General features: G+C 38.7%; 1 protein-coding gene across 4 annotated transcripts in view; it reads left to right on the forward strand.

Annotated features, from left to right (window-relative positions):
* The window catches only part of USH2A (usherin), a 416,419-nt gene that overhangs the window by 3,682 nt on the left and 390,035 nt on the right, over positions 1-22,702 (forward strand). For all 4 annotated transcript variants that reach the window (XM_083828188.1, XM_083828190.1, XM_083828189.1 and 1 more), the window contains exons 2-3: positions 12,941-13,620; positions 18,696-18,861. In XM_083828188.1, the coding sequence (XP_083684314.1) occupies positions 13,136-13,620; positions 18,696-18,861 (651 nt within the window). In that variant the 5' untranslated portion in view covers positions 12,941-13,135. The remainder of the gene's footprint in view (positions 1-12,940; positions 13,621-18,695; positions 18,862-22,702) is intronic.

Raw genomic sequence — 22,702 nt, forward strand, 5'->3', positions numbered from 1 at the left:
ATTTCATCATTCAAAACTTCATTTCTCTAGGCAATCAGGCAAATGAATTGTCTTCATCCATGTTTAAAACAAATTCATTCTAAATTAGTTTGTGCCCCTTCAGTGTTAATTTTCCATGACTATTATAGTCATTGAGCTTTATAGCATGAACACAAGCAAATATCAAGTTTGAAGGCTTTAATGTTTTTCAGTGGATTTTAAATTGTGGGCTACATCTTCAGCTGTGATTTGAGTCAGTAGGAGCCTTCAAAGCCAACAGATATGGTTTACATGATTTGGTGAGAATAGTAATACTGTGCTGTCTTTATGCTAGTTGAAGAGCTAGTCTGTAACTATTCAAAATAAGTTTTAAATTAGGAACTTCCAAAATTCATATTATTTAAGATTCTATGATAAATTACTCAGTTGTGGAAGGAGAAAATATATTGTAGCTAAGTATTGTTTCTATGTATTCCAAAGTTAATAGAAATTAGCTATCTTTGCCTCAGTTGGCTAAATTTCTTAATATTTATTACAGTATTAAACTTCTAAACATAAAATGCAGTAAAGAATTGTGTGGTTGATTCAGAGAACAAGGTAACCTCATACAGGTATAGGGTTTTAGAACATAGATATGATTAAAATATACCTCTGACAAATCAGTATTCATGTGAGGAAATCAAAATACAGATCTCAGAAGAGAGTCGGTCAGGACCAGACGCAGCAGCTTGGCTTCTTCCCTGGACTCTTCTCAAAAGGAACCTAATTTAGGTGGACTAAATTACCCCTCAGGAGAGCCCCTCTATCTGAACTCAGAACAAAAGGCATATAAAACTATTCATCATGTATTTAACTTTTATAACCTCACCCAACTCCGGTCACTCAGTTGAGGCTTATTCCACAGTTCTTAACATTCTCCCCTTATGAATTAGGGTACTGGTAAATACCAGTATGCTTAATATTTAAGCTCAAGTGGGAAAGGAATATATGAGTTTATTACTACAGTCCTACGCATGCATTTTTGGAAAGTTTTTGATGCTAGATGATGCAAATATTTCATTTCTTGTCCTCTGGTTCATCCTGATCCAGTTTGATTTGGTGATCTGTGTGGTACTTGTACAAAGGTAAATTGACTCAGTTAAGATACCTCAGTAAGGGAGGCAAAACAAGTATTCAAATAAAGTCATTTCCACTGAGCAGATCTGTTCATCATAAAACCTTTTGTTACTTGTTTCCCCTTGTTGGCTTTCAAAAGAGAAGTAAAAGGCTGAGAAAACATGGATTGAGTTAGTTATACAGAGATCAGCCTTCTATATCAGGGCTAAAGCATTTTGACAAACTATCCATGAATATTCCAGGTCTGTATTCATTTGCAGTACAGTCAATAAGCTTTCAATATGTGCACTTTTTTCTTGGGGTAGGAGACAGTTTATATAATAAAGCTATTGCTAAGCTTGGCAGCTTCAAAAGGAAGGTTTTCAGCATCTTTGAAGTTCTCTATCGCTACTGTCAGCTGTCGTTGTGGGCTAACATATCAAACAGGTTCCAGTCAATTTTGTGTTGCTCAGTGTTTTATTCATATTTGTATAAATGTGTCCTACTTATCAAACTAGTAGTGTTTTGCATACGCTTTTTAGAGTCAGGAATATATGGCTTCATGGCCTCATATGAAACAAACCCCCTCAAGCCCCTGCTCCTCATGTTATTTCTGCTCTTTTTATGTGTTGCTCTCGGTGGTTTAGTTCAGCCTTGCCTGATGTATCAGTGGACACCCTCAGGAACTTTACATGGCAGGGAGAAGAATCACAGTTCTTGACTACAAGAGATTGACATGTTGGTTATGAACACTGAAGACTAGCAGGCACTTTCTACAAACAATTCTTTAAAGAAAATGCTCAAAATAAAAAGACTGGGAGTTAGTGAATGGAACAGGGAGAAGACAAGGCACTGTATCTTGTTGGTTCCTTTTTAATTTTGTTTGTGTACAAGGAGGTTTCATCCTCCTTCAGATATGAAGGAGCACAGGAGCACTGGCAAAAGTAAATGTTTCTTTCCAGAGGCTAAGGAGAGAGAGGCCAGGCCTGATACTGGGAGAAGTGTATGACAAAATGTGTTATCGGTTTTGGGGGGAGCAGGCACTTCACTCCAGTACACTTCTATTTATTCTTTCTGTAAGAAGGTGCCCAGAAAACATTATCAATCCACTTTATGGAAGTGGGTTCCACTTCAGCATTATACAGCAGGAATAAATTTCAAACTGAAGTTTTCTGTGCAGGAACAGTATCTCCTATAGGTCAGCACATGGAAGGTGAGAAGAGTCATACATATTTGACTAATAAAAAAGCTGAAACTTCCATCAGCAGCTGATTCTGGTCTTAGTTGTTTGGCCATTTCTGCCTTCAGTGGCTATCGCACTAATTTGTGAATCTGTCAAGAGAAAGAACACATCTCTGACTGTACATGTAATTTTACTTTGACACTAAACACTACAGTTCAGTAGTTGAAATAAGAAAAATCAAACAACTCCTGCTGGATTGTCTGTGTTGTCCTGATTTGTGTGAACTGGAGGTACTGTGTTAATATCGTGGACTGCCTCCTGAAACCTTTAAGACTTGAGTCAGCTCCCCAGATTCCACATCGTTTTAAGATTTCTGAGCCCAAACATGTCTTCTTGGATCATGACTTCTGAATTAAAATGTCTATAGAACTGCTACAGCTATTGATGTCAATTTTATGTTCTCCTGTTCTTCTGAGCAAGAATTTTGACAGATTTTCAGCCTCATATAAATAACTTGATTGAAGTTGGGACACATCTGTAATACTGAACCATGAATGGCAGTTGTTTCAGGCCAAAATTTCTTTTTTTTTTTTTGGATATCCAGGCAAACAACACCACGTTGTGTAAAATAAACTGATTATGACAAATTTTAACTTTATTATGCAAGTTATATTGGATTGGTAGTATATTTTCTTAGATCTGTACAGCAAGTTAATGACACATTTCATGATGGCAAATGTGATTTCAAAATGATCTTGCCAGAACTGTAAGAGGGGTGGCCTTAGACTGTCCTATAGTTAGCAGCGACCATTAGAAGAACAATCTAATGCTCTGTGCATAATGGCAGTGAAGTCTTACTTTTGCTGGACATTGGTTAAACTCTAGTAGTTACCCATGCTTTCGCTAATAACTAAATGTCTTTTTGTATTACCAACATTTTTCTTTGCATTCACCAAAAAGGAGAAAAAAGTGTTTTAAAATAGCTTTACATCTTTATTTTTGGTTGAAAATATAAGTTCGAAATAATTGTACCTGGAGCCAAGCTGGTTCAAGAGGATTAAAAACTGCCAACAAGCTTTGATTAAGTTTCTCTTAAGTGAATTTATTCACTAATTTATTCACCTATTTTTTTTAAGAGTAAAAATCCCAGAACACTAGTAATGATGAGATGTAGATGATCCACTGTACACTGACAAATAATGAACTGCCAAAGGTAAGAAGTCCCCAACATGTCATTTCTTCATTTGAACCTCAATGTCACTTACTGTCTCTCCTGAAAATTTAGTAAGCCTCAACAGAAGACCAAAGTTCAGTCCTTGTAGGGTGGCTGGCAAGATCAGAGCTGCAGCTAGGACAGATCTTTGCGAACAAGCTTATAAACTGAACTGTATCTAAAAAGTATACATAATAGATTATTTAAATACAATTTAATATTATCTCTAGCTCAAGCTAGAAATTAATATCAGCAGTTATTTGTCATTCATAATAGCAGAATTCTAGGGTGGACTACTGAAGTCATTATGTTTTGCTTTCTTCTAAATACAGTGCCTTATGCATGACTATTCTGAAGAACTTGTTAATTTTTCTAGCTCTGGCAACACTGAATTGATATGCTGAGAGCTGGACAAATTTCAAAGTAAAATCATTTTAAAAACTGAAAATCATTTTAATTGTTTAAAAATTCTGTGGCATAGGAAAGTGTCAAAAGGCTGAATGTACAGGAAAATGCTTAGAAAAAAACAAGGAAGCATGTATCAATCATGTTTGTAGGGCTGAGTTAATTTTTAGCAAGTCTTAAACTTTAAAGTGGATGCTTCTGTTTCTTGTTCAAGAATTAGTTCTCTGCAAATTTGTAAAGATTAATTGAAAAATAATTGCATTCTTCTGTAAATTAATTTCATCAGAAGCAAGGTATATGCAAAGGAATTTTGGATTCTATTTTAGTCACTGGGAACTGAATTGAACACTTTATGCAGATGATTGATTAATAGTCATTTTGACCCTGACTGTAGTACAATGCTACTTTCTCATTTATTCTGTTATATTTATGTTATGCAGCTATAATGCTGGTATCTTTAATGTTACTTGGTAAAATTTATAAAAGTTAACACTAATTGTGTTGAAGATAATGATAAATACTTCTCTTTATCCTAAATATTCAAATGCTGAAAGGCACAGAGACATTTGTGTGGTCTTTGTCAAGGTGTCCTTGAATGAGAGGATTTAAGCCTCAACGCTGTTGCTTGGGCCCAAGCCAAGTCATGTGTCCTCATTGGTCTTGAGGCTTTTCCTGTGAATTCAGCTGTCACTTTCCTTTGCAGTCTGTCATAATGGGATGAGACTTCTCTGTCCAGTCCCTGTCTAAGACTACAGATGTGTAGCTGAGGCTATAGAAACCCCTAGCTATTTAGCACCTCTCACTTGAGACTGATGGTTTTCATTGCTGTGGGACCAATTCTCAAGAAAAATGTATAAAATTTGTAAAAATTGAATTAATCTAATGAGCTTGATTAAAATATATACATATATTTAATAAAAATTATGTGCAAAGTACAAGAGATCATTGATTGTTATTTAAACCTTCTCTATAAGCATTGGCTTCATTGGTTCAGCTATTTTGATACAACTAAAGCAGTACTTTGCTCAGTCTTCACATGCATCGGTTTGAGCATATTGATGTACATACAGTTTATTCCATTTCCCTTTAGGAAACTAGGATATTAGCATTTACCTTTCCTCAGACTTCAAGGATTACTAAATTGGACTGAGGCTGTACCAAATTGTTTGCATTTTTTGCATACTCCTGAAAATTACACTGGCACTTCTGCATATTCATTAGGATGATCATGACAATAGTGATAATAGTGTTAAGTAGTTCTGACTCCCACAAAACAAATGGAACACTTTTGCCTTTTTTCCTCTTTTTTTTTCTGTTTTCTGATGTCCTATTTCTCTTACGCACTCACTCTGTCCCTGTTCCTCTGTCTTCTGACATATCCGTTAAGGTCCCGGACATCATGTGCTGTGTCTTGTCAAGGAGATGTGTGTAATTACAGATGGGCTGGGTATTGCTGAAAAATGTATCGTAACTGAGTTCTGCCTCCTTCTCCAACAGCAGTATAACAAATTTTGTTATCATGCTTTGACTTAGCTACTAATTTTTAGTGGCCTGTAGAAACTTAAAACTCTCTGAGGCCTCTTTCCTTCTACAGCTCCTGGGAAGGACAAAGACAGGATGAAGCATAATGTCCTAAAAATCGTGCCTTAGTCTGTGAAACTGGTTCAAAAATTATTACTAATTCTGGCCTTGGAAGGAGACTTTAAAAATCAAAAAAAAAAAAAATACAGAATTTGGGATGTTTCCTTGAGGCAGACTGAGACTATTTAAAAGCTTGCTGTGGTTAGAATGGGTGATCATCTTTGTAATACCATTCTACCCAATTTTGGCACTCACTTGACTCCTTGGTGAGTGGATTCAATCTGCTAAATCTTCTGGGTGGAGTGGGACTGCCCATTTGGGCAGCAGTGAACTGTTAGATTGGCTCTGCTGCAACATCTAGCTGTACCTTCTCTTTCTGACTGTACTAACATACTTCCTGTGCTGTGTCCTTATCTCCCACTGGACTTGCTTATCATGTTTTCTAGATTTGCGTTTATGATTAAATTAAAATGAGGTTAAATCAACCTTTCCTCTAAGAGCTACTCCACTGACAGCTTTGTGGAGAAAACCAAAAGTACTTCTACAGTCACCATTGTACTTCTCTTACTGTGCTTTAGTACCGTGTTTTAGAGGACTTCCTAGTCTTTCTCCTTCAGATCATATTCACCGGTGGATATGCAAATCCATGATTCATTGCTGTGACTATTAGATTGTATTTTCCTGTTATTGATACCATTTTTATTTTAGCTGATCATATAGGAAAGTTTTATAAAGATATACGTTCTTGCTATTACTTTGTTTTGCCGCAGGATATTAATTATTGACTGGCCTCCATCATTTCTGGGCTGAGTCTGTTGGAGGATACAGCTATCATAAAGTTTTTTGTCTTTTAACACTAGATCTTTTTGTTAAGTAAATCTAGTCTGAGCTACTAAATCAAGTATTTTCTTGAACTTCAGGAAAAAGATTTGATAGGTTAAGTTCAGAAATTTTTCTGCACTTAGTAATTCTTTGTTATTTTGTGTTTTCCTGCACTTCTCATAGTGCTTTGCTGAACTGAATATCCATCTTCTCAACTTGCAGATAAGGAAACTAAAACACAGACATGCACAGTTACTTCTGAGATCTGATTAGAATTTGTATTTTCTCACTGTTTTCTTTCCTCTTCAGATAGCTTCCCTTAATCTAACATCTGAATTTTATTATGAGAAGGATGTCCATTTATTTGTTTTAAACTAGCCTATACTTACCCTACAATTCTATAGAAGCACATAATCCTACAGTGGATGCTAATGCTCCTCACAATTTACAGTATAGAGTAAGTGCACGGAATTACTTGATGCAACAATGTGTATGCTGTTATAGCAGAAGTAATACCTGTGGATGATAACTGGGAATAATGAACAGCTGAGAGTTAAGATGATGAATAATGTTAATGTGCTTCACTTACAGGTGGAAATGTAACGAGCTTAACTCAGTGGCTCTAGGGAGACCACTGTCTCTTTAAATGCAACGCACTTTTAAAATGACTCTTGAAGTAAAGTGCCAGGAGCACAGGAATTGCTACTTTAAAGAAAAGCATGTGGCTTCTACAGGCACTGAATGCATTTGAAAGACGGCACGTATAAAACAGGGAAACTTAGGAGCAAAATTGCACTGACGGTTCAGTTCTTGCTCCATGTTGATTTGAAGTGGAGAGGGGACCTGAAGTCAGCTGAACTATGCTCCCAAGGCAGCCCTGAGCTTTCAGTGCTTGGGGAGCAAGTCGGATTTGATTGCTGAAAATCATTCAAAAGGAAAACTTGCTTGAGAACTCAATATTGCAGTGTGCTGGCACAGGTGAGCTGTAATGGGCTAGGAGGAAGGGAAGAAAACAGGCCTATGACCAACATGGTTGTTTCTTAGTTCCTCCCAGAGAGGGGCACATGGGGAGACAGGGCAGATCCTCCCATGTGTCCATTGCTCTTTCTGGTCATCACAGGTCTCACTGGTGCAGCAGGAAGGGTTTAATTGCTGCTCCCACATGGGGAGATCTTGAATGTGTCCTGTACAGGCAAGAGGGGCTGTGTAACTCTACCCTGTAGCTGGTGAAGGCTCTAACCTGCCCTTACTAGGTCTACTTCCCCAGCTGCAAGTCAAAGCACACCAATAAGTGTCACAGCTCTGGAGTTTTTCTTCCATGTCTATCCCTTAAGACTTACAGAAGATGGAGAGCACTTGAGGGCTTACCACAGAACTCTTAATCTGAGGCAATTTCAGGGTGCAAAATCCCAGGGAAGGGAAGCTGTTTAAGGAAACAGGGAAAACAAAAGAGGGGAGAACTGGTGAGGACAGTGTGCTGTGAAGAGAGGTATGTGTAGAAAAGCAGAAGACCCTAATGGGAAATAAGGGTTCTGAGGGCAGAAGATAAAAGTTTGAAGGATTTGATGCTGGTAGAAGAGCTCATCTGAATAGAAAGGGGTAAGATCCTTACAGAAGCAAATAGGATGAATAGGCTGGGGAAGAAGCATATCCTTGGGTATGATAAATAAGTGAATTTACTGTAGTGCTTGTAAGATGCAGCAGGAAGGGCTGTGAAGTGAGTTCGGAAGCTGAAGGAGAAAAGGAATCATAGTATCACAGAATGGTTTGGGTTGGAGGGGACCTTAAAGACCATCTGGTTCCAAACCCCCTGCCATGGCTGCCCAAAGCCCCATCCAACCTCGCCTTGAACACTTCCAAGGATGGGGCATCCACAGCTTCTCTGGGCAACCTGTTCAAGTGCCTCAGAACCCTTATAGAAAAGAATTTCTTCCTTGTATCTTATCTAAACCTACCTTTTTTAAAAAAATTAAAGCCATGACCCTTTGTCCTATCACTACACTTCCTGATGAAGATTCCCTCTCCAAGTACAGGTTGTTAGGCAAAAGAGATGATAAAGCCAAGGGAAGAGTTATGAGAACTGTGAAACAGCTTTTTAGGAAGAAAAAGCAGAATTTGAACACATTCAGGGAAGAAATGATTATGCTTATACCATACAGTGCAGTCCTCATTCTCATACCTGGTTCATCTGTCTTCAGAAAACCATGTAACTATGAAACTCTGGGACAAATCCAAATGTAAATTTCCAGTTTATCAACATGAATATGCTGACTCAGTGTCATTTTCTTTTTTTAAGAAAGCATTGGAAATCAATTTTATCATTTCTGAAAATAAGTAAAGAGTTTTCAGAATAAATACATCTTTTGATGAATCTGACAGTTGAAATGGGGGCTGTCACTTCTGTCAGGTTTCAAGTGCAAGTTTCTTCATAGAATTTTTGATGGTTGTTTCACCACTTCTCCTAATGGGAGGGAGCAGTCTGGCTGCTCTACTGTTCCCTGGGGGCTGTGCTGAAGACATTGACTGTAACTGAGCCCATACAGGGAGAAGGGGAGGAAGTGCAGAGCTAGAATGGAATGAAAATTTGGCAGAAGATGTGGAATCATGTTTTGCTGAAAGAAGGCTTGGGGCAAGAGATGTGAGAGTTGAATGCTCAAGGTTGAGCAGTATGCTTGTTGCTTAATGATAAGGGCAGAAGAGGATGGAAGGGGCTGCCTGGTAAAGCAGCTATGGAATAGAGAATTAAAGAAGGTTTAAAGGAAAATGAAGGATAGGAGCAGTGATTTGACTGAAAGTCTTCAGAAGGTGTTGATAATCAGTTGATGAAAACAAAATTGATTAGGTACAGATGATGTAATGAAAGGGTTGGAGGCCAGAGGATGGATTAGAAAATGTTGTGTAGAGAACAGGCATTAGGGAAGAAGGTGTTATGTAGACATTACCTGTGCTTGAAAACAATAGAAAGGCATATGGTGGCTTGGGTGGGGAAAAGCTGTGGAGGAAACAAAATTGGTTTACAGATGTAGGTAACTGGCTGATTTGGGGAACAGGGCAAAGGTTACAGTAGGGCAGTGAATTGCTTGGAGATGCTTTTAAAAATGAGAGAAGGGTTGTGGGGAATACATGGTTGGATGTTCAGTAGTGGAGGATTAATGGATTTGGGAGGGTACACAAAATAGTTATTGTAAAAGGATGTATTTTCTGGTGAGTCTCAGAAAAAGTGAGTGTTGTACACTCCCAGAATCACTGTTAGTGAATAATTAAAATGTAAATATTTACTGTATGTTGGGATAGAAGGAATTTGTGGGGAGAAGAAAGGTCAATTATTAGATCCCAAGTGCTTCAGCTGTATAGGATGGCCCTTCGTGCTTAGGCAGTCCATTGCGGTCATACAAAAGAAAGTTATCTGTAAAGCAGTCCTTGCAGAGGTTTCCTTTCACTGGATTTACTGTGTGGAGATGCACAGTCTAGCTCATTATTTTCAAGAGAAAGAAGCCTGTAAAACTTGTTGCCTAGAAGATTACTTTATTTCTGCTGTTCTAGTAACAAAGAAAGTTTTGGTGCTAAAATAAGCTATGTGATGTACTGTACTTCTAAAGCTGTTAAAAGGCTCTTAACAGCTCTATAAAATACTTGCCACCTCCTCCTGTGCTTTCAGAAAATTTTACTCTAATATTTATTTCACTGGCTTATACAGAATTTCCTCCCCTTTAAAACATAAGTTGTTAATTATTTCTGGGTTGTTATGATCAACTCCCCTCCAGCTATTAAAATGTACTTGTACTGTAGTTTTATTATTACTTGCAAAATATTGGAAAAAATAATTTTGCTAGACAGTTAAATTTGAAATAAATATTGACTTGGCTATGCAAATGGATCTTTTATGTTAATTTCCTGCAAATATTCAAATGGTATAGTTTTATGAGAAAAAGCACTCATAAAAACCAATCTTTATGAATATTCACCGAAAGCGAATTTTGAATTGTATGCTTGAGCCTAATCTTTGAAAGTTGTGCTGTGTGGGTTAGTCTACATACGTCACTTCACAAAATACCCAAAACAGTTAACAGGTGACTGGTCAACACTGCACACATGCAAGAGAATATTGGTATAAAGTATTTGCAAAAATGAAACAGTCCTTGGATATACCAAAGAATTCTTCAGTTTTTCAAAACATTTATCAGCAGAAGGCAAAACTTATGGCTATTAGTTGTCATGACTTTGTTCCCTACTAATTAAAATATTATTCAAGAGGGATTGTGATGGGAAGACCTCTTAGTGGCCTTCCTGTACCTGAAGGGGGTCCACAGGAGAGATGCTGAGGGACTTAGATCAGTCATTAGGAGGAAATTCTTGAAACTCTTCATTCAGTTTTTTACTGTGAAGATGGTGAGGCACTGGAACAGGTTGCCCAGAGAAATTATAGATGCCCCATCCCTGGAAGTGTTCAAGACCAAGTTGGAGGGGGCTTTGGGTAACCTGATATACTGGGAGGTTTCCCTGTCCATGGCAGGGGGGTTGGAACTAAACTTTAAGGTCCCTTCCAACCCCAAACCATTCAATGATTTTATTACTACATTGTTTTCCATCCTTTCCAGTCTTCCCTCCTTTCCTTTGTGTTCTAAAATATCTGTTTTATTATTGATGTGCAAATGTTCTTTCCATTATATTGTTAATAATATCATGGCAGACTAAGATGTTAATGTGGTACTTCATGTGCTGTGATGTTGCACCATGCCTCACACAAGTGTCTTCCTTCCTCCCCCCCTGCCCCCGCATCCCTTTTGTGGTGACCAATGTGTTTTTTAATATATATCTGAATATTTTAGGTAAGATAATTTTGACCGGAGGACTATGATATTTAATGATGACCAAAACATGAAAACTCTACAAAGTGACTTTATTAGGAATTCCTATTTATCTTTTGACTTTAGGAAAAAGACCTGTATTAACACAGATGTTCCAGGAATGATTGAGGAACTTGCTTGATGTAGGAGGAAGGACTTGTTAAAGTACATTAGGAATTAAGACAGGAACATTTCTTATCAGTTGTTTATGTTGCTGAAGAGTTTTGACACTGTAGTTTCCAGAAGTCCAAGCATGCTAAGGTGATTATTTACTGGAGGCTATTTCAATGAAATGGTCAGGAAAGATACTAGTCACGTAGAAGCTCATACAACTCCTATAATAAAAATAAAACTTATAGGTGCTATGGGGCTATATTAGTTGGAGCTTCTTTGTCCAGAAATACGTATGAACAACCTATTGCAGCTCATGCTTAGCTTATTGATGACAGCTTTGCATTTCTTTGCTTTGCATAGCCATACCAAAGAGAAATGAGGTTTATGTCACTGTCTGAAGGTCCTGACAATGTATCTTCTTTATGCTTACTTTGAAGAAAGCTATTACTGTAACCACACTGGGTGTTTTAAAGTTCCTACAAAAAAGGTTGGTGTAGGCACATCCCATGCACCTTTGGATCTTAATGCAGCTCCTAGTAGTTTAATGCAGGCTGTGCACCTAGCATGGGTAGGACAAAGTGCTGAAACTCATCAGAGCTGTAACATCACAGAAGGTTGCGAAGGTTGGTGGTGTTTTAAATGCTGGTAAAATGGTATGAATTCACTGAAATACAGGCTTATGCCCTTAGCCAACCCTAAAAGTAGAGAAAAGAGGGAAGAGATGACAGACTTATTGCTTTCTCTGAAGGGCTGAACTCAACAAATGGGGCACCCTGCCTCAGGCTGCCAGCACCCTGAGGAGGCGGCTCGCTGCCAAGGGCTGCGTTAAATATTTCATAGCGGCAGTGCCGCGGCTTCACGAGAGCATTTTTTTTTTTTTTTTAAAGCCCTGGGGGAGGGCTGTGTGTGTGTAACAGCTGAGAGCCGGGCGGGGGGAGCAAGGAGCCCGGGTGCTGGTGCCTCAGAGGGCGGTAGGTGCTGGGCGGGGAGGCCGTGGCGCTGCTGAGGCAGCCACCGCACTGCTCTCCTCGCCTCTCCCTCCGGGTGCGGTAAATAACGGGAAATCCACTTATTTATGGGCAGCCGGGGTGCCTGCCGGTGGATGTCAGGGCGGGTGTCTGCCATTAGACCCGCACGGGACAGATGGGGAGCGCGGTGTTAAGCGGCTTTGTGGAGGGCTGAGCAGGGCGCTGGGCGTGCGGCGGGCTGGGTGGCGTGGCAGGGCGCAGGCGGGCTCGGGCGGTGGAGGAGCGGTGACCCTAAAATAACGCTGAGCGGGATGAGGCCGAGCAGCTTACAGCTAGCAGTGTAAAGCTGAGGTAAGCGCTGGGGGGTTTAAACGTGAAATTCTGTGAACTGGCTTGAAACTATGAGCAAAGACGTTCAGTGTGCCTGGCTCGCATGCTGGGGTTTGGTGCAGTGCTTGGCACTCATCGCCCTAAGGTACAAAGCCGTGTGTCTGCTTTGCGTGCTACAGTGGATCTGGATTAAACCGTGTGTGGCCGTGAACCTGTGCGGCCTCGAGCAGGCCAAGGCCACTTTACCTCATTTAGAGAGCTAGCCAAGGCATGCAGGTTGGCCTGCTGACTGAATGTTGAAGGAAGTATTCAGGTCTTTTAAGTTCCTAGTGGGGTATCGCTTCTGTTGGTGAGAAACATCACGTTCTTCCTACAGACAGTGTCTGTTTTCTGTGGTTTGCAGATTCCAGCTGTCATTCATGTGCATTTTGCTGGCCAGAAGACATAGATGTCCCTTGCGACCGAGTCCTTGCATTGGTGTTTTGGAGATGAAACGCTACATAAACTCTTAAAGTATACCACCTGAGGACATTGCTACCGACATGGACATCATTATTTATTTACAGATGCTTTAATCAGGAGGAGCTTTTTTGTAAACATGAATTGCTGGGCTCTTTCCTTGAGGTGTCATGTCTTGTTTCATGCTATTGAAACATTAATCTTAACTTATTATGACTCCTTTGTGTTGGTCAGCTCTCAGGGACATTTCCCTAGACTTGAAAATGTGGGAGCTTTCAAGAATGTGTCAGTTGTGCCAACTCAAGCCACCTGTGGGCTGCCAGACCGAAGTACTTTTTGTCATAGCTCAGTAGCTGTTGAAAGTATTATGTCTTGCACCCAGAGGTTTTGTGTTCAAGAATGCCCGTACAGGTCATCACCTTCTTCCTACAAACTGCTTCTTCCTGAAGGCCTTGGTACCTGTGTCACAGAGGACAAAAAGGACTTGCATCCGGGGTCCTTCAGCAATGCTTCAAGTTTTATTTTTCATAATCACAAGGATTGTTTCTCTACTCCCCGTTTACTGAGGCTGACAGCTTCGTTTACATTAACTGTATGGTTGAAACCTGAGAAAGAAGGTGTAATGTAAGTAGTACTGAAGGTGTTTACTTTCCTGGTGCTCTTAAAAAAATTGATCATTGCAGTCACAATCATTATTAGCAAGCTATTTAAAATTTTAAAAAGGTACAGTGAGAAACTATGACGCTGTATTTAGGTTGGAGTCTTTGCAAATGTCAGGATGAGTAGGCTTGGTTTCAGTAGCGTTGACTCAGATGGTAGTGCCATTGCTTGCAGTGGGAACTATTTACATATAACACACATGGCTTGTCTTAAAAATCTGAATTTGTATTTCTAGTTCACATTTGTTCTTCTACAAGCTGCTAGAAGAATGTCAGGGATGTTGCTTCTTTCATGATGGAAAAAAATAACCTAAAAATTTAGGAATCTCCCAGTGCAATTTTACTTCATAAAAAATGAGGAAAAACCCCAGATGAAGTTCATTCCCAAAATGAATATTTTAGAGCTATAGATGACTGACCATCTTTTTTTTTTTTTTCTTCTGGACGACCTGGGCAATCTTGACTGAATTAGCGATCATATTACTACTTTAGCAGTTTGAGTAGTGGAATCTTTTGTTAATGAAGTTTCACTAGGTGTTCCCTCTTGTGTGCCTACAGGTCACATTTCTAGAAAATATGACAGTTGGAGTGGTCTTTCAGCTTGACTGGGCCTTACTATAATGAAGAACTTGGATTTTTGGAAAACTGCATTACAGATCCTGCAAAAAAAGTTCCATCTATCATAAAATGCAGAGCCTCCTATGCCTTGCCCTGGTTATGCAGAAACACACAAATTGTAATACATTTCAGAGTATATCTCAGAAATGTTTTTGCACTTATGCTTTTAGCTTACCCTAGAATTAAAATAATGATGTTCTCTGTGTAGCATTTTGATGCTTATTTTGCATGCTAAGCCATCTAAGGGTGTGAAAATCATCAGAAACAATAGAAATGTGTGAAATTAATAGTCTGCTGTAATTGTGGTTATTGAGGGGAAATAAATGAGATCTGGAGGGCAAAAGTCGCTTCAGCTTGAGCTTTAGTTAAAGTAGCTCATATGAAGGTGTGTGTAAAGCTGTCTCTGGAGTTTTGGCCTAGCATCTTTTGTAGATTGTGTTTTCTAAATGCTTGAACCTTGAACATCAGAGAGGCTGTGCCTGGGGTTGTCTTATGTCATAAGTTCATGCCCACACATATGCAGGCCTATCAGGTTCTTGTTCAGCAGAGCATATGCTTAGTTTGAAGCAGAAATGTCCTGCTAATTTCCAAGCAAGATGTTGCAGTGATGTGTTGAGTGAGATCGGTGAAAACTCTTTTTTTTTTCAGTGGAATAGGCTGTTCTTGCATAGATCCTGAAACAACGAAATGTATGTGCTTAGTTCCAAATGATTAAGTGCTATGCAGAAACCAGACTCTCCCAATGTCTGATTATCTGTGGACTTGTGTAAAACAGTACTCTTCTATTGCTGCTGTGTTAATAACTACACTATGTACATATTCCTGTTCAGTGGGTTTTATAGATCACTTTAAAAGCTAAATGTTTTTATTCAATTTTTGTAATAGATTGCTTCATTCTTCTGCCTTTTGAGTTTGCCAATATTCTACAGGTAGAAATGACAATGATAGGATCCAGTCCTGAAAATTGAAGTTGGACAACAGTTATTCGAGTGGACAGGATGATATGCTGCTGTCCAGATTTTTTTTTCCACTATCCACAAAAAAAGCACGTTAACTTGCAAAAAAAAGGGAATACAGAACTCCAGTTCTGGAGAAATTACGGAGAAACAGTAATTGCACATGAATAGTCACTGAAGCTTAGCTCAGAAGGCATCCTACAATAGAGAAGTGGTTTAACAGCAAGCTGAGATGTTTTTCCTTTTATTTTACTGGTATGGTGAGTCCTTCAGGTTGGTAGGAGCAGTTTGACTTGCCAGTTGTCCTGCACTTCGCAGTCCCTGTTGGGGGAGACATCCTTCTTGAATGTTATTTGTGAGACCTTTTAGACTCTTTTATTGTATCAGAAAGACTTCACTGAACTGGGCCTTCATCTAACAGTCCTTGTGCTGCCACCACACACTGGGATGATCGGCCATAACTGGCCATTTATTTTACCTGTGGAATAGTTGAAAGTTTAACAAACTTGTTTGCTTACTGATGACCTACTCTTACATTAAGTACAGCAGACCCACATTTTTTGGACATGCCATAAAGTGCTTTTTTGTGCTGAATGTAAATTTCTGATGTATAATATCCCAGTTGCCTCCTTATAAAGACTAGTATCTGCTAGACATGTGCCCATGTAAGAGAACAGCAAGGGTTTCTGCTAGAAGTTACTGTGCTGGTTGAAGTGAGAGAGACTGATGTGAGGATTGAAAGTTTGAGTACCCTTTAAAGGTTGTGACAATCCAGGGAGCAAATATGCATGTTTAACTGAAGATACTGAGGATTTTCTTCTTCAGTTTTATATACCAAGGTTTCTTACGTGATGCTTGGAAAGAAATTTTCATACAAAGAGAGAAGTCAGGTTGTGTTATGCATTTATGTTGGAGTGTTAATGTTTTTCCAGGAAAGATGAATAGATATTTGTAGGTATGCTTTTAAGTTACCACATATTGGAGGTCTTAAAGAAAAGCAAGAGAACAGTGAGAAAACACTGACATTTGTATCTCCGGCCTTTAAAATTATTTCCCTTTAGGCAGTATGTGCACTGAGTGAGCAAACTTATTCTTGCTGAACTGTGTTCTTTACCATGCTTTTTCTCATACTGCATGTGCTCATCAGTTAATCTAAAGGCTTGCAGTAAGCCCGTGCATGGAATTTAGCATAATATGGGAAATAGTATATGATGATAACCCTTGGAAATAAAATAGGATAAGGATATGAGTAGAAGCTTAGCATATATGAGTAGTCATTACAGGCGGCTTATATCAATTTAGTATGAGCTGGGCTAACTGAAATTTAGATGACCAGAAAATAACAGAGGTGGGGGAGAGAGGAGCTGGGACCTTCTACACACAAAAGGGCCTGGTGGAATGGCCTGACTGGGAAGTGGGCAGTAGATGTTTGTTTGTTTAAATTTTATTTATGTAAAGGACTACAATTGTATCCATTATTGTATATCAATTCAGATATTTTACATTAGTAACTAGGCTGAAGGGGGATGCTGCCTTCAGATATGACATGTCCCATTTTGAACTTATGCAGATGTTCCCATTTGCTCCAGTTAATGTTTGGGAATCAGTTGTGTCTCCCTGAAATATTCTATATAATATTTTTTCTGTTGAGAGTTACCCAAGCAGATTTCTGTGGTTTGGTTGTTTTCCCTCCAACCCCACCATCAAGAACTACATAGTCAGGTGTTGGCTCTGTGGGATTGCAGGTTAGCAGAAGTTGGAAACTTCACAAAGAACAGTGGGTTCTCTCTGTAATCATGACTGGAATGGAAAACAGTGCTCCTAGTCAGAAGTAATGCTTATGCCTGTATAACCTACATTAGCACGGTTTTTTTTCCCCCCCTTCCTCCTCTGTTTTCTGCCTCTTGATTTTCCTCTTTCAGTAGTGAATCATAATCCACATTTGTTCTTTCCAATTTTCAAAGTGGTGTACATCAAGGTCACTTGCCTTCTTAAAGTCATGACACCTTTGGGGATAAAAACAATGTGGGGATGTTTGCTTTAGATAACTAAAATAAACAAAATAACTGGATTATCCAATTATTGTTTATCCAGGAACTGGGTAAATCCAGTTCCTAAATATTTTGCTACTTAGCTGAGCCTTTCCTCACATTTATTATCTAACAAAACTAGTGTGTTTACAGGCAAACAAAATATTGAAAAGACCAACCAACACAATATTAAGAAACATGTTTTTAGTAAGGTTTACATAATAGGCATCTGCATTTTGCAAGTTGTTTTTTACCGACAACATTGCAGTAGACTAAAATGGTAACAGTTAAAATTAATTAGTCTTTCTCTTGGGTTTAAATGTGAATTAGTGAATAAAGGCAGTATTAAAGAATGGCATTTTTGATACTTTTGTTAAATGCACAGCAGTGAGGACTGAAGAAGGGTGAAGTCTCCTATTAGTAGATAAGTTTTTTTTTTTTTTTTTTTTTCCCCTCTGAAATATGTCTTAAGTAAACCCTGGTCTCATACAGGTTTTATATGCTTCTCTTGTGACTTAATGCACTAATTTAATCTAGAGTGTCTTAGCATATTTGGCTTTTCATGGGTAAGTTGGGGACTGTATTTCTCAAGCAGCTGAAAAAGGAATGCAAAAGTTTATAATTTTTATTGTAGTAATGATTGGATTAATAAATGAAATACATTGCTGTTTCAAAGCATATGTAATCTATATGCTTTCTCAGGACCTATGGCATCACGGTGATCACTTTGGCAAAACTAATTGTATTTGAATAGCTAGATATGTAACATGGGTTGTTATGGATGGTATTCTTTGTCTTTTATATTTGATATTGGTGTAAAATCTCCAATGGGAAAAACAAACTAGCAAGTGGCCAGATAGCTGTCTGGCCTTGCTCTGGTTCTATTAGGTTAGAGAGAGGCTGTGTCAAAGGGAAAGTACAGGGGAAGCTTCTGTTGTTGCTGCCTTACCTGAACAGATTTGGTAGAAAAATAAGGGACTTACTTCCAAAACATGTCAGTCATACTCCTTTTTGTGGTTGTATTATCTTTGCTTTGTTAGACTAAGAAAAATGTAAGTGCTTCAACAGGATGCAGTTTTATGGAGCTTTGTAAGAAAAGTGCAGTGGAGAACTGCACGGTGCTGGTCTTCATGACACCCTGAAGAGAGGAGGTGAAGTGGCCCCCATTCACCTCCAAGTGAACTGGGGTTGAATGCACTATAAATTAAAAATATGCACGTTGCAGATTCAGACAGAAAATACGTTTGTTAAAGTTCTTTTACACTTAGTACATCTTGTGACTTTTGCTGTCAGTGAGCATCTTCTCGAGAGCTGTATTTGTAACGTTTATTTTAATGCATTCTGGTTAGCATCACTTTACAGGATAGCACCCTGGCAGGAATGTGTATATATATGTGCCTCTGACCTTATGTTGTTTTTCTTCGTTATTTCCAAAGGTGTGTGATAGAAAAGGCTATTGATGGGCAGACTGTGTTCAAACTCACAATCTCTGAGAAAGAAACAATGTTTTATTATCGCACAGTAAATGGTTTGCAGCCACCAATAAAAGTAATGACACTGGGGAGAATTCTCGCGAAGAAATGGATTCATCTTAGTGTGCAGGTGAGTAAAAGTAAAAACCTTTTAATGTTTGTTGAAATACAACATTTGTGTGAGAATGGTGTAACTGTATAAATATCTTTACAAGAGGGGGCAAGTTGGGGAATGTAACTGAAAACTCTTGAGTCTGTAGGTAAGGATCTTAATTTTGGAGCACATCTTGAGATGATTCCTAATTTAGAACTGGAAAGCAATGCTGCGTGCATTCTGCTGAACAGATAAGTGAAAATTCCTACCCTTAAGACCAGAAGTATTTGGCGTGAAGAAAACTACTTATTCTAATGTTAGCAATAAGTCTTGGGTCCCTGAGATTATTCCCTAAAAGGACAATGTAATGTCATCCTCATCTATACATGCTAATGTATTTATCTGACAGAGGTGTGTCCCATTTAATTCTTAAAGCTTCTTACAATGCATATAAGTAACCATGTATAAGGGTTTCTTCAGGATCAGTCAAGCTAGTTAGTTATGAGGCTATTACCTCTTATTTTAAAAATAAATTCAGAATTGTTAAAATTCAATCCTTGTGTTCTAAATGTTTTCTGTTGACATAATATTTTTAATAAGTGTACAAACATCTACTGAGGATAAAGTAAAATTGAGTTTGTTAAAATTTTAGCAATGTACAAAAATCAGCAAACAAATACAGAAGAAATTAAAATGCATTCAGTTATTTGCATGCCTTGCAATTCCCAGCAGACACTCTAGTAAATTCTGTTTGTAAGCCAAGTTCAACTAATAATTAAAAAACACAATTATCAGGTATTGAAATGTTTATCTTCTCTTTCCTGCATTTCCTTTATCTGGCCTATTAAATTTCATTTGGTTTACAGTACAATCAAGAATAGTTTCCCTGCTTTCTTGAAACTTGCTAAAAGGTATTGACTGTGATTTGGATTTTTAGTGCTGATCTTGTCACTCGTAAGAAGTATCTAAGCTGACGTCTTGATTTTTTTTTTTGCAGTTTTCTTTTTTCCAGGATAACAGCATGGTAGTGTGAATAAGATTTTGGCTGTTGGATTAAAAGAGTGACCTTAAGGTAGAACTAATGAACTTTACACTTCAAACACTCCAAGGGTGCTATATTACTGCTGTTGCTGTCAGCCACGTTTTGTACTAGTCTCAGAAACTGCTAAAGCCTGGGATAGCAGAGTGAAAGAGCTGGATTTAAATACACACAGGCATTTTAAATTGCATTACAAAGAACTCTCAAGCACTCCATAGAATTTAGTCCTTTGTTTCTTTGGGGAATGTTGTTCAATGCATAGAGGAGTAAAGAAGTGTAGCTTCTAAACCTTTACAGGGACTACAGACTTGATACCTTTTCCGAGTTTCTGAGCTCAGTGTAGAACCTTATGTTCTGTGATTTATGGTGGTGTTGGATTTAGCTTCCCATTAAAGATAATAGTGGCTGCAGCATGATCCATTTAGCACTAGGTATGGTTGTTAAACTTTAGGTAAAGCTTTAATTTTTTTAAACTCTTAGGAACTGTCCAGAAGCATTTTTTTGTATAAATGGAGAAATAAATGGAAAATGAGAGGAACTGTACAAAAATATGCAAAAGTAACATTCATATGGAAGTGGCTATGCTTTCTGACGAGAATAGTATTTGATGGTGAGATAGTTCCCAGACATTTGCAGATTGAAGCCTTACCCATAAGCTGATGAAAAAGCCTTCTGAAGACAAAGCACTGTGGTTTTACAGGAACTAGTAATTTTAGTTAAGTGCAGTGGGACAGCCTGGAGTTTACACCTGAAAGTACATATGGCCTGATCTTAGCACAGGTATGATTTTTTGACTTCTCTGACTAAACCAGCCTTCTCTCCAGGTGATGACTACGCAGAGGGTGTGGGCTCTGTGGCGTGGAGTAGACCGTTGTGTGTGCTGTAGGTGAGCTACCTTGGGCTTGGGTAAAGGCAGCAGAGGGAGCACTGGCAGAGTGCAATCATGGGTGACTTTACTACTACTGTAGGCTTTTCCAAGTAAATCAGTCTGTGTAGACTTCCATTTCTCTTGCTGAGATAAAACTGACTCTAATACCCGCAAAGGATTAGCGGTCTGAGTTCTGTGTCACTGTTGTAGGCATAGCCTGTATTTTCTACCAAAGGCAAGCACTAGGACTGATCTCAGTGGCTAGTGAATTAGAAAGGTCTGGGGTTTTCCTCCAGACATGCTGGTTTTAAGGTAGGTATGGTGTCAACAGTGTAGTTACTATATAGTCTCCTACAGAAACAAAAAGGAAATGGTGGGATCTGAAGTGCTATATATGAGGCTGTGATGTCTAGTCACAAGTTAGTAGGTTTAACCAAATGAAATGTAGAGTCAGCAACTTTTTTAGGCACTTTGCAGAATTTGCACATGTCAGAGAATGCTGGTGATGTTCTTTTTGTTGGAGATCTCACCAGAGCTGGATAACGTGTCTTGATGTTTTTAAAAAAAATAACCTATTCCAAGTTGTTTGACAACTTGCTTGATATTATTTTTGGTCTAAAAGAAAATGTTCATGAATGTTTTGTGGGACAACTGAGTACTATTCCTGATAAGACAGTTGAAAATGTGGAATGGATATTTTCATGCAAGTAATGAAATTTCTACATGTAGAAGAAGTGTAATAAAAAAGGAGTAAATAGCAGCATTGCCATATCTGATGTGGTAGGATGCCTAGAATCTAGCAAATTTGAGGGGAGGAGGGATGAAGTGGGATAAAAGTATGTACTTTAAAAAATTTTTAGGTAATATAATTCAGGTACCATTGGTAACTGAAGATGTATGTGGTAATATCTCTTGTATATTATAAAAATGTTTTACCTTTATGTCAGAGCTGTAGGCATCTACCATATTGACTGTCAGAATTTGGTTTCCCAAAAGTTCAATTTAGAAGCATTAAGTCCTACAATTAATATCCCTGGCCTTCAATATACTTGACTTTTCTAGTAGGGAAAGCGTATTTGCTCCTTATGTTCCCTGAGACTACAAAACTTTTTTTTATCAATGTAGGTTTTCTCTTAATTCTGTGGTGATGTGTCTTTGTAGGAAATACATGTGACAAATGTGGGTCAAAATAGTTGGCTCATAAATTGTTTTGGGTATGAGCCTGACGAGATGTTCTTCACAGAGTATTGCAAAGTGTTATTCAAAACCATGCGCAGTATTGCATATTTGACAAGATAGACAGCCTCCCTTTCTACTAGAGTGTGGTCTGGTTGCTCTGTGTGTCTTGGGGAGACAGGAGGAAAAGAGGCTTATGGTATGACACCTTGTTGCTCAGCAACTGCAGACCAGTTACAGATATGTCTAATTCAGGCTAAGTCTGATTCAGGACAAAATTTTTTTAGTGAATGCTAGCACTAAATAATACAGTCAGTAAATAGGGGTGTATAATGGGACCCATCCTGAGGAAAAAAAAGCAATATTTGTTGGCTGGCTCACAGGCAATTGATGCATCTTGTTTGTGATGGTGCATGAGTGCTGGACAGGGGGAGGTTGGCTGGCAGAGTGAGTGTCCTTGCTGCCTCTGGACAGGGCTGCAACCAGGGGATTGGGGATTAAGGCACTTTGCATGTCAAGTTGGTGACCAGAATAACAGCTAAAGGAGACTGGGGGGTTTGGTCTTGATAACAGTGTTCATGGCAGATTGGTGAATCGTTTGTTGTGTTTTCTTTTTTGGCAGCTTTGTTGTGGGTTGTGAAAAGAGTGTGTGTGATGTAGTGGCCCAAGAGAGAGGCCCCCTGCTGAGGAGCTAGGGTCTGTGTCCATCTCTGGACGCACAGGATGTGTATATGAAAACAATTCAGGCCAAAGGTCCCCAAAGCCAAGCAGTCAGTAGGAGCTGGGAATCTCAA

Source organism: Anser anser (assembly GCF_964211835.1).
Source record: "Anser anser genome assembly, chromosome: 3".
Taxonomy (NCBI): domain Eukaryota; kingdom Metazoa; phylum Chordata; class Aves; order Anseriformes; family Anatidae; genus Anser; species Anser anser.